Source organism: Mobula birostris, chromosome 8 (assembly GCF_030028105.1).
Source record: "Mobula birostris isolate sMobBir1 chromosome 8, sMobBir1.hap1, whole genome shotgun sequence".
Classification (NCBI taxonomy): domain Eukaryota; kingdom Metazoa; phylum Chordata; class Chondrichthyes; order Myliobatiformes; family Myliobatidae; genus Mobula; species Mobula birostris.
Window position 1 is genome coordinate 9,942,506 of NC_092377.1, and position 18,448 is coordinate 9,960,953.

Genomic DNA, 18,448 nt, shown 5'->3' on the forward strand with positions numbered 1-18,448 from the left:
CCTCGGTAAAGCAGACAGCATGATCTCACCCACCCCAGACATTCTCTCTTCTCCCCTCTCCCATTGGGCCGAAGATACAGACGCATGAACGCACTTATCAACAGGCTAAAGGACAGATCTATCCCACTGTTATAAGACTATTGAACAGCTTACCATTGGCAATCCTGTTATAGCAGAAGAACCTGTACTTACTTGTAGTGGCCACTTTATTAGGTATACCTGTACACCTTGTTAATGCAAATTTCTAATCAGCCAATCATGTGGCAGCAACTCAATGTATAAAGCATGCAGACATGGTCAAGAGGTTCAGTTGTTTTCCAGACCAAACATCTGAATGGGGAAGAAATATGGTCCAAGTGACTTTGACTGTGAAATGATTGCTGGTGCCAGACAGGCTGCTTTCAGTATCTCAGAAACTGCTGATCTCCTGAGATTTTCATGCACAACAGTCTCTACAGTTCACAGAGAATGGCATGATAAACAAACAACATCCTGAACAGCAGTTTTCTGGGTGAAAACGTCTTGTTAATCAGAGGAGAATGGCCAGACTGGTTCAAGCTGATAGGAAGATGACAGTAACTCGAATAACCACGTGCTAAAATAGTGGTGTGCAGAAGAACAGGTGCTGCATATCACAAGTCCTGATTATGCCACCACTGACACCAAGCAGACAATTTATGAAGAGTATTGATAATGGCTGGGGTCACCCGTCTTGTAAAGACACTGCCCAAAAGAAGGCAATGAAAACCACTTTTGTAGAAAAATTTGTCAAGAACGATAACGGTCAAATCAACCATACTCACCACATCCTACAATATGACCAGTGACAAAGCTGATGATGATGATGATGATATGCAGAAGAGCATCTCTGAATGCCTTGAAATGGATGGGCTACAGTGGCAGAAGACCATAAACATGCCATCAACTGCATATACGTTGGTACGTGTGACAATAATAAACCATATCAGCTCATGATCCAGTTGTTGTGGAATCTTGCTATGCCCTCTTTGGCTGCCATATTATAGAGTGATAGAGCACTGCAGCACAGAAACAGATCATTTGGCCCATCTAGCCTTTGCCAAGATGCTATCCTAACTTGTCCCATCGATCCACACCTGGACCATAGCCATCCATACACCTCCCATCCATTGATATTTTTCTTGTATATAGGTGGCCAGAATTGCACACAATACAGTACTCCAAATTAAGCCTCAGCAATGTCTTATAGAACTCCAATATAACACCCCATTTCCTGTGGCCAGTGCTCTGATTTATGAAGGCCATTGTGCCATAAACTCTCTTTACAACCCTATTTACCTGTGACACCACTTTCAAGGAATTATGTATCTGTATTCCTGGAACTCATGTCCCACCACATTCCTCAGTGCTCTACTGCTCACTGTGTAAATCCTGTCCTATCCTGGTCTGTCTTCCCAAAGTGCAACACACTTCACTTGTCTGCAATGTCATCCTGGTGTCATCTGCAAGTTCGCGGATCCTTTTTACCACATTATCATCCAAATTGCTGATATAGATGACAAACAACAACGGGCCTAGCACCGAACCCTGTGGCACACCACTAGTCACAAGCCTCCAGTCAGAGAGGTAACCATCTACTACCACTCTCCGGCTTCTCCATGAGACTAATGTCATGTCCAATTTACGACCTCATCTTGAATGCCAAGCGACTGTAACTTCTTGATGCATACAGGACCTTGTCAAAGGCCTTGCTAAAGTCCCTGTAGACAACATTTACTGCCCTTCCTTTATACACTTTTCCAGTAACTTCCTCGAAAAACACTATTAGATTGGCTAGACACAACATATCAAGATCAAAACCATGTTGACTATCCTTAACCATTCCCTGTCTATCCAAATGCATATACTTCCAGTCCCTTGTATATCTGGAGGTTGAACTATTTTGGGTGTACAGTACGATGGAGAGGTTGAAAGGATGGTGCAAGAACTTGATACTCTGAGTTATAGGGAAAACTCGAATAGATCAGGACTTTATGCCCCAGAGCTCAGGAAAATAAGGGAAGAGTTGATAGAGGTACACCAAACACAGAGGGGTATAGATAGGGTTTGGGTGGTGGCATGGATATATGTCTCTACCAAAGGAGGTGTAAGGTGCTTTTTCCCTCTGCTACCTGCAGACCACCCTAGGGCAAGGTGTAGCACCTGCTTAGCCCCCTGATCAGGGTCATGTGAAGCCATGGGAGCAGGTAGTGGATGGTCATATGAGCAGCTGGGCATATCACAAGTCCTGGTTATGTGACCACTGACGCCAGGCTGACAATCCCTGAAGAGTGTTGATAATGACTGGAGTCATCCGTCTTGTAAAGGCACTGCCCAGAAGAAGGCAATGGCAAACCACTTCTATAGAAAAATTTGCCAAGAACAATCATGTCATAGAAAGCCCATAATCATTAACGTCACACGACATTGCACACAATGATGATGCTGATGATAGGGTAGATGCAAGCGAACTTTTTCCTCTGAGGTTGGGTGAAACTAGAAGTAAAGGTCATGAGTTCAGGGTGAAATACTTAAGAGGAACATGCGAGGAACTTCTTCACTCAGAGGGTGGTGCAAGTGTGGAACAAGCTGCCAGTGGAAGTGGTGGATTTTAACATTTAAGAGAAGTTGAGATAAGTACATGGATGGGAGGGGTATAGAGGACTATGGTCTGGGTGCAGGTCAATGGGACGTGGCAGTATAACAGTTCAGCATGGACTAGATGGGATGAAGGTCCTGTCTCGGCGGTGTTCTCTCTGACTCCCCTTCCTGGTGTACCACTTAATTTTCTTTCAGTAACACCTCTGCTTTCTACTGCCACCCATATTATATTGCTCTGCAAACGTAAACCTTCTGTCGCATCAGATCGCTTCTGCGTTCACTCTAACACTACTTGTATCTCAACTAATTTAGTGCGTCAGTCAGGGATTTGATTACAGGAGTTGGGACATCGTGTCGCAGTTGTATAAATGGTTTGTGAGGCAGCGCCTGGAGAACTGCATACTTCTTCGGTCACCTTGTTATAGAAGAAATGTAGTTAAACTGGAGAGAGTGCAGTAAATATTTACGAGAATGTTGTCAGGATTACAAGATCTGAGTTATAGGGATAGGTTGCCTAGGCTAGGTCTTTATTCCTTGTAAAGTAGGAGAATGTGAGGTGACTTTTAGAGAAACGTTTAGAATTAGGAGTTTGAGAAGATTTGGAATGTCACCAAAGGCACTTGCAAATTTCTACATTCTAACTGGTTTCATCACCGTCTGGTATTGGGGTAGCTACTGCACAGGATCAAAGGAAGCTGCAGAGAGTTGTAAACTCAGTAAGCTCCATCATGGGCACGAGCCTCCGCAGTACCCGGGACATCTACAAGCAGTGATGCCTCAAAAAGGCGGCATCCATCATTAAAGACCCCCATCACCCAGGCCATGCCTTGTTCTCACTGCTACCATCAGGGAGGAGATACAGAAGCCTGAAAACTCACACCCAGCAATTCAGGAGCAGCTTCTGCCCCTCTGCCATCCAATTGCTAAGTGGACATTGAACCCATGAGCTCTACCCCTACTACTTTTTTATTTCTAGTTTTGCATTACTTATTTAATTTAACTATTTAATGTACACTATATACTTACTGTAATTCAGTTTTTGTTCTATTATTATTATGTACTGCTGCTGGTAAGTTAACAAATTCCATGACATACGCCGGTGATAATAAACCTGGTTCAGATTCCTATTCTTCTTCTGAAAATTATGAGAGGCATATATAGAGTGGATGGCCCCAGGGGAGGGGGACTCCAAACTAAGAGGCATAAGTTTAGGTTGAGAGGGCAAAGATTTAAAAGGGATCTGAAGGGCAACTTTATCATGAGGAATCTAGTAAGTACATGGAAGAAGAAGAAGAAGAATTTGAGGAAGAGTTTGAGGCAGGTACAATAGTATCAATTAAGAAGCACTTGGATGGGGACGTGGAAGGGTAGGGCTTGGAGATGTGGGCTGAATGCAGGAAATTGGAACAAGTGCATCATGGACTGGTGGGGCTGAATGGCCTGTATCTGTGCTCCATTGATCTATGGTTGCAGAGGTACCCTACCTGGGGCCCACAGACCCCATGCGTAATGGATTTGGTCCATGGCATAACAAAGGTTGGGAACCACAATGAAACGTGTATGCTGCACCCATTTTGTAACGAGTACCACAAACCAGTTTAATAATATTTGTTCGGCTAACAAAGCACTTATGGGATAATTTATGGGTGAACAAACTCCTAAGTACACCACTGTTCAACTGGGTGATGGGCTTCCTAACAAACTGACCTGGAGATAGTCAAGAGGCACAACCACTCCTCCCTCCTCATCGTCCTCTATGCAGGTGCCCCAGGGCTGTGTGCTGAGCCCATTGCTGTACACTCTGCTCACTCAAACGCACAACCAAACACCCGAGTAGTCACATGGTCAAGTTTGCCAATGACACAACAGTAGTGGGGCTCATCATCAATAATAATAAGGCGGCCTACAGCGAGGAGATGGAAGAGCTTAAGGCCCGGTGCCAGGCAAATAACCTCTTCCTCAATGTCAGTCAGACAAAAGAGATGGTTATTGTTCTCAGGAGACCTCACACCATTCGCTCCCTTCTTCACACTGGCAGTGGAAACTATGAGCAGTTTCAAACACCTGGGAGTGTACATCTGGTCCCAGAACACATTCTACACAATCTGGAAAGCTCACCAGTGTCCCTGCTTACTGAGGAGGCTGAAGGGAGCTGGACTCAGGCCATGCTACAGATGTGCAGTAGAGAACATCCAAACATGTTGCATCACTACATGGTACAGAGACTGTACTGCGGTGATCAGGATGGCTCTTCAATGGATAGTCAAAGCTTCCCAATGAATCACTGACAGCAGCCTACCCACCGTCAAGGACTTACAAAGAAAGATACCGGAAAAGGTCCAATCATGAAGAATCCCACCCACCCTGCTCATGGACTGTTTGTCCCACTCCCATCAGGGAGGAAGCTACCTGGCCCACACCAGGACCACCAGACTCAAAGACAGTTACTTTCCCCAAGAAGTAAGGCCAATCAACACCTCCGCCCTGTAACTCACCCCTCCAGATCCCCAACCATCACTTTGTAGGCATCCGTTAGTCTCGCGAGACCATGGATTTGCGCCTTGGAAGGTTTCCAGGGCGCAGGCCTGGGTAAGGTTGTATGGAAGACCAGCAGTTGCCCATGCTGCAAGTCTCCCCTCTCTACGACACCGATGATATCCAAAGGAAGGGCATTAGGACCCATACAGCTTGGCACCAGTGTCGTCCCAGAGCAATGTGTGGTTAAGTGCCTTGCTCAAGGACACGCTGCCTCAGCCAAGGCTTGAACTAGCAACCTTGAATTTGAAACTGGGACAAGTGATGACAGCCCAGAAGAGGCAGCTGTCCCAATTGCCTGTGTTCAGGTTGTTGAAGTACCTGTGAGTTCACAGGATTCTGAACCTTGTGTTGAGGCTCAGTTGAGGTCTGAAGTGTCTGACTTGGTTGAAAGGGAATGCAGTCCTTTTGTGTCAGATGGACTTGGTTCAGTGAGTAAGGGGTTAACCTTGGTACCAGTGGAAAGTGAGGATTCTCAGTCATTTGTAGTAGACCACGTTTTAAAAGTTGGTCATGAAATGGAACCCGGTGAGGTCAATGTTGCTGGAAGTAATGGGAAAAGTGCTGTTCCTGGACTTTTGGATAAAATGCTGGGAAAGGTTGGATTGGTTGCACAACCTTTGACCCTGCTTGCAGAACAAAGGCCTGCTGAGATAGGATGCGCTAGTTTGTTGGGTTTTGTCTGGACCTTTGGAAGTAAGCACCTGCAAGGTCATGCTGTTATTCAGAGTGATATTATCAAGAGGAGGAAGAATTGTTTGGTTTTGGAGTGGAAGTTGCCATGGATACAAGTTGAAGTATAGGTGGTAATGTGATGGAAGCAAGGCGTAGTGAAGGTCGGAGAAAGTTGACAAAGAGGTTGTTTGGCCTCTTTCATATTCTCATCAGCCTGATGATGGTACTGAATTTGGTAAACAATGGAGGCATGTTGAATGGAGTGACCTTTGCCAGGAGGCATTTGAACACCTGGAAACCATCCTGTGCTCAAAGCACCTGATTTTTCAAAGCCATTTTCTATAACAACCGGTGTTAGCGACAAAGCTGCTGGGGCAGTACTGTTACAGAAGGGAGTGGATGACATTGAATATCCAGTAGCTTATTTTTCAAAGAAATTTAATGTACACCAGAAAAATTATTCAACTGTTGAAAAGGAGTTATTGGCACTTATTCTGGCTTTACAACATTTTGAAGCCTATGATCAGAGACCTCAAAACCTTTCTGTTTCTCAGAGACCACTTGTGGTTTACATGGGTTATAATCTGCTGGTGTTTTTAAATTAAATGAAGGATAAGAATAGAAGGTTGTTAAATTGGAGTCTAGTATTGCAGGAATTTGATTTGGTAATAAAACATGTAAAAGGTACTGATAACATCATAGCTGATTAGTTATCTAGACATTAAGTTGAAAACTGTAACCATTTTTTCTTTGTCATCTGATGTTTTTTCCCTGTATTGTTTAAAACCCTGTGATGGACATTTAAAAAAAAAATCGTCTTCGACAATTTTTTTTTCCCTGAGGAAGGGGAGTGTGAGGGGATCCAGGAGTACCCCTATTAACTGTTTGAAGAGAGACAGAGAGAGACATCCATCATTGATGGTTTGTTTGGAAAGGAGAGAGAGATGAAGATGAACAGTTGGACTGTCACTTTAAGGCATTGGAAGTAACTTTGGATTTTTACTGAGTTTGGAGTTGGAGACAGCACCGAGCAGCTCAAAGGTTGCTATGGTGACTAAATGTTGCCTGCTTGTGCACTCCTTTACAGACAAAGGAGGGAGGGACTCTTTGAGTGAGAGGTGATGCTCAGCCTGGTGAAATAAATGGGAGGTCAGATGATAGACCTCAGACACAAGATCGGGACACTGAATGAGCATTGTTGTGCCCGCAGAGAAAGTGGGTTTTGGAGGATCGATCAGGCGGATCGACCCAAATTGCTATTCCAATGGTGAAGAAGGGGTTGACTGGTGGGGAGTTGTCCATGTGTCCACCCTCGCCGGGGTGATAGCTCCACCACAGAAGACTGGTCCCCCTGGTTAAAGTCACAGTCGGTGACTTGTAAAGGATTTTGGAGGACGATGAGAAGATCGACAGCATCAGCTCACCTGAAGACTCAACTCACTCACACTCTCTCTCTCTCTCTCTCTCTCTCACACTCTCTCTCTCTCTTTCTCTCTCTCTCTCACTACTCAACTAAATATCACGAACTGAACTGAACTTACTCAACATCGTAAGACTGTATCTTTTTACCCCTAGACTTAAAGGAGCTTGGTTTTCATACAAATATATTCCACACTTACTTTTATATATAATCGTTGCTAACCTGTTTGATTTATCTACATTTATATTACTGTATTGCGTAGTTACTAATAAATATTATTAGTTTATAGCAATACGAGACTCCAAAGTGTTTTCCATCTCTGCTGGTTTCTTAACCCCTGTCACAGGGTACGTGACACTTGACTAAACCCAAAAAGTATCCTTAACTCTGTCTTTCTGCCTGACAAGTTGAAGTCACCCCAAAGATCTGGACAGTGTCCAAAAGACATTGGAGCAGGCATACATCATTTGGCCCCTTGAGACTGCTCCATCATTCACCACGAAGCTAAAGAAATTTGGTGTGTCCCCTTTGCTCCTCACCAACTACTCTCCAACTTCTTGCAGCTACAGGCGGAGCAGTTGCCATACAAAGCCAGAATGCATCCAGGTAGGATTCTTTCTATGGTGAATCAATAGAAACTGGTGATGGTCAATAAGAGCACACTAAGTGTCTTTAACCTCCTGGGAGATGAAGGGCAACACTGCACTGGATCAGAAGAAGCTGTGGAAAGTTGCAAACTAGCCTCCCCAGCGGTGAGGATATCTTCAAAAGGCGATGCTCAGAAAGGTGGCACCCATCATTAAAGACACCCATCATCCAAGACGAGCCCACTTCTCGTTGTTACCACCAAGGACAAGATACAGGAGCCTGAAGACACACACTCAATGCTTTAGGCACATTTCCTCCATTCTGCCATCAGATAACTGAATGGACATTGAACCCATGAAAAATACGTCACTATTTTTCCACTCTCTTTTTGCACTACTTAATTTAGTTTAATTTTTAAAAATGTATTTCTTACTGTAATTTATAGTTTTTTTATTTATAATGTACTGCAATGTACTGCTACCACTAAAAAATAAGTTTCACAATATATGGCAGTGATATTAAACCTGATTCTGATTCTGTAGTAGAGGCGTTAGTGAGCTTTCTTGGCATCTATGCAGTTGGAACAATGTGTATCTCATTTGTTTTGTTGGCATTGAGGGAAGGTTATTGGAACCCATTGACTGCCTGGACCTAAACACAAAAATGTTGCCGAGGACCACACACAAAATGCTGGAGGAATTCAACAGGTCAGGCAGCAACTACAAAGAGGACCTTGACCAGGACTGCAAAGGAAAGGAGGAAGATGCCAGAATAAGAAGATGGCAGGAGAAGAAGGAGGACAAGCAAGAAGGTGATAGGTGAACCCAGGTGGGTGAGAAAGGTAAAGGGCTGGAGAAGAAGGGATCTGATAGGAGACATGATTTGACTGTAGGGTAACATAATTGGGAGAAATCTACATAATTCACAACCACCGACAATGAGTTCATGTTTTGCTTTAAGGGGCTGGTCTGACGTGATGACGTTGTTATGTAAGGATTTTTAGCGCACTTTTGTATTTTAGGTTTTGGAGTTCAATAAAATGTGTTACCGTGTTTCGTTAAACATAAAACACCTCACTTTGTCTTATTTGCAGATACCTACAGAGGAAAGGGAAGGAGGAGGGGCACCGGGGTGAGGCGACAGAGAGGCGAGGAGAACAGGTAAGAGGCCAAATTGGGGAATAGAAGAAGAGGGAAGGGGGGAGGGGGAAAAAGCAAGAAGAAAAAAGTAACTGGAAAGAGAAATTGATGTTCATGTCATCAGGTTGGAGGCTACCCAGACAGAATGTGAAGTGTTGCTCCTCCACCCTGAGTGTGGCAAAAGAGAAGGCCAAAGACTGGCATGTCGGAACTGGAATGTGTGCCTCCCCGGCGCCCCTTTAGAAGGCATCTTACCTGGGTGGAAGGTGTCCACAGCACTGGTGAGGTTCTGGCCCTTGTCGCTGATGTGGGCTGTTATTGTCACAGGGCTCTGGCTACCTTCCAGAATGCAGATGGTGAAGGTCATATTGAGTCTGGTCGACAGCTTTCTCGGTGCTGTGATGACATAGGTTGGTCTTCAATAAAACAAAAGACAGGTTTATTTGTTTATTCCACCCTGCTTGATTTGGCAATGGCTCTGCCTGTGACTGCAATGAAGACCTCACCATACGGCCATAAAACATAGGAAGTAAATTAGGCCACTCAGCCCATCAAGTCTGCTCTGCCATTCCATCATGACTGATTTATCATCTCTCTCAACCCCATTCTCCCACCTTCTCCAAATATCCTTTGACACCCTGAACAATCAAGAACAAACCTCTGCTTTAAATATACCCAATGACTTGGCCTCCACTGTTTCACCGCCTTCTAGCTAAAGAAATTCCCCCTTCTCTCTTTCTAGAGGGGTACCCTTGTGTTCTGAGGCTGTACCTTCTGGTTCTGGACTCTCCCACTACAGGAAACATTCTAGCCACGGGCACTCTGGAGAGAGTTATGAACAGAGCTCAGCACGTCGCAGGAAACAAACCTCCCCTCCGCGGACCTTGTCTGTACTTCCCACTACCTCGGTAAAGATGTCATCATGTAGTTTGACCCTGTCATAATCAGAGACCCCACTCACACCAAATATTCTCTCTTCAACCCACTTCCATCAGAGTTATTACCCATCAGGGTCTTGAACCAGAGGGCATAATTTCACTCAGCTTCACTCACCCCACCACTGAACTGTTCCTACAATCTCACTTTCAAGGATTCTTCATCTCATGTTCTCCACATTTATTGATAATTTATTTATTATTATTGTTCTTGTTTCTTTTTACTTGCTGTAAATGCCAGCAAGAAAATTAATCACAGGGATGCATATGTTGACATATATGTACCTTGATAATAAATTTACTTTGAACTTTGAAGATAACAAAAACTTGAAAGCACCAGACTCAAGGACTGTTTCTATCCCACTGCTATAAGACTATTAAATGGTTCTGTACTACAATAAGATGAACACTTGACCTCACAATCCACCTTGTTATAATCTTGTACCTTATTGACTGCCTGCATTGCACTTTTTGTGTAGCTGTTACACTTCATTCTGCATTTAGGTCTTGAAAGGAAGGGGGTAAGATGTGAGAATAAAAGGGGAGGGACCCTTCAAACCACGTCGCCCAGCAACCCCTGGCCAACCCAATCATGGGATAATTTACAATGACCAATCACATCGAGGACCAGCGGGCACAGACTCAGAACAGAGGGAATTCCATTTAGGATAGAGATGAGGAATTTATTTAGCTGGAGGGTGGTGAATCTGTGGAATGCATTGCCACAGATGGCTGTGGATCCCAAAACATTGGGTATATTTAAAGTGGAGGTTGATAGGTTCTTGATTAGCCATGGTGTCAAGCATTACGGGGAGGAGGCAGGAGAATGGGGTTGAGAGGGACAATAAATCAGTCATGATGGAATGGTAGAGCAGACTCAAAGGGCCAAATGGTCTAATTATGCTCCTATGTTTTAACATCTTATGGAAGGGCTATTTGAAATTGTTGTATTCAAAATTAAATCCCAAGGAGTCCGTTTGGGAGATGAGCCTCAGTTCCTCAGGCTTACTTTGATTTTTTTTGGAATAAGGCCAACATCACGGTTGGGAATAGGAGTGGGAACGGGAGCAGACTGGGAGTGGGTTTGTGTTGGAGAATTAAAGAGACAGGCAACCAGACACTCAGGGCCGCTCACACCAAGGACAAGAGGCAGCATGTTATCATAGCGGTTAGCGCAGTTGCCCTAAGCACCAGCGATCACTGATCGCATTTCAATTCCCACCGCTGTCCGTACGTTCTCCCCGTGCCCGCACGGGTTTCCTCCGGGTGCTCCGGTTTCCCTCCCACAGCCCAAGCACACTCGGTTAAGTTAAGGTTAGTAATTTGTTGGTATGTTATGTCTGCACCAGATGTGTGGAGACACTTGCACGCTGCCTGCTGTCAGAACAGTCCTCACCAATTTGACTTGATGAAAACATTTCACTGTATTTTTCAATATGTAAGTATACATGTGACAAATAGACCTCATTTTTTTTCTTTTAAAATTGCTCAAGGACAACTTCTACCCTGCTGTAATGAAATAATTTCTCAACATAATACGCTGGACTCTTGACCTCAAAATCTACCTCATTAGAACCTTGCACCTTATTATCTGCCCGCTCTGCACTCTCACTGTAACTGTAACACTTTATTCTGCTTTCTGTTACTGTTCCCTCTTATACTACCTCAATGCACAGTTAAAATAACATGATTTGTGAGGATGGCATGAAAAACAAACTTTTTTGCTGTACGTGACAGTAATGAATTTGCCAATTCACCAACTGAATAGAGGCGCTTACAAAATGTTCACACAACCTATTCTGATAGTGTCATAGAGTAAAACAAAAGACACAGTACAAATGTAGTATGGGGAGCATCCTGACTGGCTGCATCACTGTCTGGTACTGGCGGGCTACGGCACAGGATCGAAGCAAGCCACAGGGAGTTATAAAATGAGTCATCTCTGTCATGGGCACTAACCTCCATAGTATCCAAGGCATCTCTGAGCATTCAACATTAAGGACCCCCCTCTCCCCCAGGAGACGCCTTGTTCTCACTGTTACCATCAGGGAGGAGGTACAGAAGCCTGAAGTCACACACTCAATGACGCAGGAGCAGCTTCTGCCCCTCCGCCATCCGATTTCTGAATGGACGTTGAACCCATGAACTACCTCACTACTTTTTTATTTCTATTTTTGCTCTACTTATTTAATTTAACTATTTTATGTATTTTTCCCTTCCCTTATGGGTGGTGTGTATGTGTATTTTTCACTCAATCCCGAGTTCTCTACCAGAGGCCTGGGAGCTTGAGGGTTCAATGCAGTATTCTTGCTGTTCCTAGTAGTGCACTCTTCTGGACTGAGATCTCAGGTGTTGTTCCTGGGATTTGTTGGAACCACTCTCCCAGTTCAGGTGTCACAGCTCCAAGTGCTCCTGTCACCACTGGGATACCTTTAGCTTTAATCTTCCACATCCTTTCTCTTTCAAGCCCTGGTATTTCTCCAGCTTCTCATATTCTTTCTTCCTGATGTTACTGTCATTTGGGATTGCCACATCTATTACTATTGCTTTCTTCAGTTCCTTGTCCAGTGTTACAATGTCTGGTTGGTTGGCCAGTACCTGCGTGTCAGTCTGTATTTGTAAGTCCCACTGGATCTTAGCTCTATCATTCTCTGCTACCTTCTTGGGTGTTTCCCATTTGGACTGGGGAGAGTCCAATCCATACTCAGTGCAGATGTTCCTGTACACAATTCCTGCAACTTGGTTGTGCCATTCAGTGAATGCTGTCCCTGCCTGCATCCTGCACCCTGCTACTGTGTGCTGGATGGTTTCAGCTGATTCCTTGCACAGTCTGCATCTTGGGTCTTGCCTGGTGTGATAGACCCCTGCTTCTATTGCTCTTGTGCTCTGCGCCTGTTCTTGTGCAGCCATGAGCAGTGGCTCTCTGCTGTACCAGCCCTGCCATTTCCAGCTATTGGTAGGACTTCCTTATGTCAGCCACCTCTGATATCTGGCGATGCTACATCCCATGCAGTGGCTTGTCCTGCCATGGCCTCTGGTCCTCTGGCTCTGCTTCACCCACTTCCATTTCCATGTCCCCTGCCTGCTGCCTGAGGTATTCTCCAAGCAGGTCATCCTTCAGAGCCACCTTCCTGACAGATTCATGGATGTTTCACATTTCTTCCAGGACTGTAGCCTTGACACTTCCAAATCCCCGTCCTCCTTTATTCCAGTGGGTGTACAGCTGCTCGGCATTGGACTTTGGATGGAATCCTCCATGTATCGTAAATAGTTTCCGGGTCTTGATATCAGTGGTTTCCAGTTCATTCCTTGGTCAGCACACTATTGCGCCAGGGTATCTGATGACTGGTAGGGTGAATATGTAGATGTCTCTGATCTTGTTCTTCCCATTCAGCTGGCTTTTTAGGACCTGTCTCACTCTTTGGAGGTAGTTGGACGTTGCAGCCTTCCTTGTGTCCTCATCGTGGCTTCCATGCACCTGCAGGATCCCCAGGTATTTGTAGCTGTCCTGTACACCTGGTATCTGGCCCAGGTGTACAGAAGTACAGGTGTACTCCTTCAGTCTTGATGAGTTAGCCTCTTTTCACTACCATCCAGCTGCACTTTTCCAGTCCCAGTGGCATCCCGATGTCTCTGCTGTACACCCTTGTCAGGTGGATTAGTGAGTCAATGTCTCTTTCATTTCTGGCATACAACTTGATGTCATCCATATACAGGAGGTGGGTGATGGTCACTCCACTCTTGAACCTGTACCCACATCCGCTCTTTGAGATGATCTGGCAGAGGGGGTTCAAGCCTATGCCGAACAGTAGTGGGGATAGTGCATCACCCTGCTATATTCTATACCTGATGGTCACTTGTGCTATTGGCTTTGGGTTAACTTCTAGCATCATCCTCCAGCAGCCCACTGAGTCTTGATGAAGATCCTTAGTGTTTTGTTGACCTTGTACAGAGACAGGCATTCTAGGATCCATGTATGAGGCATTGAGTCGTATGCTTTCTGATAGTCAATCCAGGCTGTGCTTAGGTTGGTTTGCCTGGTCTTAGAGTCTCACATGACGGTTTTGTCTACCAGTAGTTGGTGCTTGGAGCTTTTGGTTCCATTACCAATTCCCTCTGAGTATGACTCAGGAATTTACACACACATTCCTTCAGCTTGCTGGCTGCGATGCTTGATGGGCGCTTCCATGTTGTTGACAGACAGGTTATAGGCCGATAGTTTGATGGTGTTGTTCCTTTGTGAGGGTCCTTCATTATGAGTACTGTCCTTCCTTGAGTTAGCCAGTCAGGGTGAGAGCCTGATTCAAGCAGCGGGTTCATTTTAGCTGCCAGCCATGTATGTAATGCTGTTAGTTTCTTCAGCCAATAGGCGTGGATCACGTCAGGCCCTGGTGATGTCCAGTTCTTCATACTTGCTACCCGTTGCTGGACATCCACTGCTATGATAGTGACCGGTTCTTCCTCTGGCAGATTGCAGAGGTTCACTTGCAGGTCTTTCAGCCATTGGGCACTGGTGTTATGTGATGCTTCCTTCTCCCATATACTCTTCCAATACTCTGCAGTTGCTGTTTTGGTTGGTTCAGGTATTGGCATGTTGTTGCTCTGGAACTTTGCGAATACTGTTCAGACTTACCGTAACTCACAGAGTTTTTCTATCTTTAAGTATTGTACTGCTGCCACAAAACAACAAATTTCACAACATATACCAATGATGTTAAACCTGATTCTGATTCTGGAAACACACCCTTCGGCCCGACTAATCCATGCTAACCGAGATGTCCATCTAAAGCTGGTTCCATTCACCTGCATTTGACCCCTAGCCATCAAAATATTTCCAATCCATGTACCCGTCCAAATGTCTTATGTAATGATACTGAAAAACAATTCATGCCGTTCTATCGAATAGAGTAGATTACTGCTATGCTCATTATACTGTCCTTCCAGAGCAATCTATTCACAAACTTCAACTGATTCAGAACGCTGCTGCTAGACCTTTAACCAAAATCAGGATAAAGGAACACCCATCCTAGCTAATCTGCATTGCCCTCCTGGATCTTGTAGAACTGATTTTAAAGTTGTCCTACATGTTTTAAAGTTCTCAATAGCTGAGACTTGAGTGCATCACCGAATTATTTTCATTTTATAAACCTGTTCGAGCCCTCTGGTCTTCTTCTGCCAGAGGCTTAAACTTAAACCATCTCCCTCAAAAGATAAATGGCAGGGTCAGCTTTTGTAAACCATGCTCCTAAACTGTGGAATCCGATACCTGAAACTATAAGGGATGCAGACTCAGTCGACACTTTTAAAAGCCAGCTCAAAACCTGTTTATTTCATTTTGTTTTTAACAAACATTTTTTTGTCCATAAGACTCGTGTTTATTTTTATTTTTTTAATTTTATTTTCATGCTTGCACTTTATCGCATTGTAGAGCACTTTGAACTATATTGGCTGTATGAAAATTGCTCTGTAAATAAGTTATGATTATAATTATTATAGGGGGACGTTAGGGGTAAGTTCCATGCACTGAGAGTGGTGAATGCTTGCAATGCCCAGCCATGGGTGGTGGCAGACGCAGACCCTTTAGAGACATTTTAGAAACTCTTATATAGGTGCATGGGTGAAAGAAAACTGGAGGGCTATGTGGGAGACAAGTGTTAGATTGATCTAAAGAGTATGTGAAAAGGTTGGCACAACACTATGTGACAAATGGCCTGTAAAGTGCAAAAGTCTTAGCAAAGTATGTATAGCTAGGGTGCTGAAGACTTTTGCCCAGTGCTGTATTTGACAACGTGTAGTGAAGAATTGTGGGCACATGGCCAAGTGGTTAAGGCATTGGACTAGCGACCTGAAGGTCGTGAGTTCGAGCCCCAGCCAAGGGAACGTGTTGTGTCCTTGAGCAAGGCACTTAATCACACATTGCTCTGCGACGACACCGGTGCCAAGCTGTATGGGTCCTAATGCCCTTCCCTTGGACAACATTGGTGTCGTGGAGAGGGGAGACTTGCAGCATGGGCAACTGCTGGTCTTCCATACAACCTTGCCCAGTCCTGCGCCCTGGAGAGTGAAGACTTTCCAGCCGCAGATCCATGGTCTAGCAAGACTAACAGATGCCTTTTAATTTTTTTAGTGGAGAATAAGTTTGTGAATCTGCTGTGAGCACAATATGTTGGGAAGGATGAGGATGGAGCACTGCAGGAGGGGTGTGAAACAGGTGACACAGAAAGAGTGTCAGGGGTGGGGTGTTGAGTAGGTGCAGACATACTCAGCCGTGAGACAAAAGGCAAGGTCATTTGATTCCAAACAATTGGTTTATTAATCATTACATATGTCATGAAGTTTGTTTTTTTGTGGCAGAGGTATAGTACAAAACATAAAATTATGCAAAAGTCGTAGGCACCCTAGCTATATACATGTGCCTTTTGCAAGTCCCTATGAACTTCAATTTACTCATGTATACCAACAGTAGTACCGAAAATGAGTTTGCAAAATGTAATGTGACTATAAGCTTTCAATAAGTGTCTCAGTCTCAGAGAACCAGGTATCGTTGGATCCCAGACACACAAGAGAATTTGCAGATGCTGGAGATCTTGAGCAGTTCACACAAAATGGTGGAGAAACTCAGCAGGTCAGGCAGCCTCCACAGAGAGCATTAAATCATTGACATGTTGGGGGTCCAAAACACCAAAACATTGACTGATTATTTTTCTACACAGGTGCTGCCTAACCTGCTGAGTTCCTCCAGCATTTTGCGTGTGTGTGTGTGTGTGTGTGTGTGTGTGTGTGTGTGTGTGTGTGTGTGTTATAATTAGATCCCAGCTACGTTGCAAGGTGGACATTGAAACATTGATTCATTTGGAATTGGGTGATTAACAAAATGAACGCATTTTTACAGAAAAAAAACAATTTTAAATATACAAGATATGGAAGGAGATTCCATTCACATTCTCAGCTTGGCTGAAAAATATATCACAAAATTATCCCTAAATCAATAAAAAATATAAACATCCACTTAAAAAGTAAATGTAGTTCATTGACAATAAAAGAGATTGCAGCTGCTGGAATCTGGAGTAAAAAAATAAACTGTAGAGGAAACTCTACAGGTCAGGCAGCATCTGCAGAAGGAGGTAGATGGTCAGTGATTTGGGTCGAGACCTTTCATCAGAACCGGGGTCTTACCTTGTAAAGTTGCAGCTGGAGAGGGTGATGAGCAACAGCAATGTAGAGACGAACAGAGTGCCGGTGAGAGGCTGCATGTTGCCGGGTTCAGACAGGGGCTCTTCGTCTCAGCTTCCAGCCCTGGCACAGTCCTTGGTACAGAGAGGGAGCAAACCCCTCAAGCAGAGTCCCTCTCCTCCTCTCCTCTCTTCTCTCTCTCTGTCTGTCTGTCTCTCTCTCTCTCTCCCTCCCTCTCTCTCCCTGCACCTCCCCTTTTCTCCGTCACACCTTGCCTCTTTCTGCACACTTTTGCAGACACTATAATATTCTCATTGCAATACACACTTTCTCTCTCTGTGCACCTGCCTTTCTCTCTGTCACACCTTCCTCTTCTTGGTGCACTTTTACTCTCTGACACTATGATATTCTCATTGCATTGTGCAATTCTCTCCCTCCCCCTCTCCCCCTCTCCCCCTCTCTTCCTCTCTCTCTCCCTGTCTCTTCCTCTGGCTCTCAATTTCTCATTCTGGTAATCTCTGGATCTCTGAACTCTCTCTCGCTCGCTCGCTCTGTATTTCTCTCTAAGACTCTCCGTTGCCTACTTTCTCTCTCATTGGGACGCTGCGCTACCTCTCCCTGTGGCAATCTCTCTGTTCCACTCTCTCAGCATGACTGCCACACTCTCTTTTTCTATATATATATAGATATATATATATATATATATATATGGCTCACTCTGTTGTTTCCTCACACTTTCACCGTCTCTCTCTCCGGAGTACGTATCAATACACTTGCCGGAGTTGAGAATCTCCGCGCTCGCCTGTGCTCGCTCCCGCGTCTCTCCCAGCGCGGGCGCGAGATTTGAGAAGTAAATCCCACAGTAAAACCTTCAAGAACGAATTCTTACCCCCCCCCCCCCGCCCACCAATAGATGCAGTTCGATCCGCAGAATTCCTCCAGAGATTGTCTATTAAGAGCAACACACACAAAAGGACGGAGGGCCTTAAAACCCGCCTTCTCGGAAAGTGCACAACCTTAGAAATAAAACGCGCAGGTTATGTAGCGACCCGAGAAGGTGTCTTGGCACAAAAAGTCAACTCTTTATCCCCCTCCATGGACGCTGCCTGACCCGCTGAGTTCCTGCAGCATTTTGTGTGTGTCGCTGTGGGTTTCCAGCATCTGCTGGAATCTCCTGTAACAGGCTAGTGGGGGAAGGGGGCACAATGTTAAAGTGGTTGCAGGAAAGTATAGGGGAGGGATGTCAGAGGTAGGTTTCTTTTTAACACAGAGAGGGATGGGCGTGTGGAATGTCCGGCCTGGGGATGTTAGAGACAGATACTTTAGGGAGATTTAAGAAATTCTTAGGTAGGCACATGTATGAA

General features: G+C 44.8%; 1 protein-coding gene across 1 annotated transcript in view; it reads right to left on the bottom strand.

Annotated features, from left to right (window-relative positions):
- The window catches only part of cd109 (CD109 molecule), a 255,125-nt gene extending 237,961 nt beyond the window's left edge, over positions 1–17,164 (bottom strand). The window contains exons 1-2 of the mRNA XM_072267001.1: positions 17,088–17,164; positions 9,232–9,392 (exon numbers count right to left, since the gene is read on the bottom strand). Coding sequence (XP_072123102.1) covers positions 9,232–9,392; positions 17,088–17,164 — 238 coding nt within the window. The remainder of the gene's footprint in view (positions 1–9,231; positions 9,393–17,087) is intronic.
- Between the last annotated feature and the right edge of the window lie 1,284 nt (positions 17,165–18,448).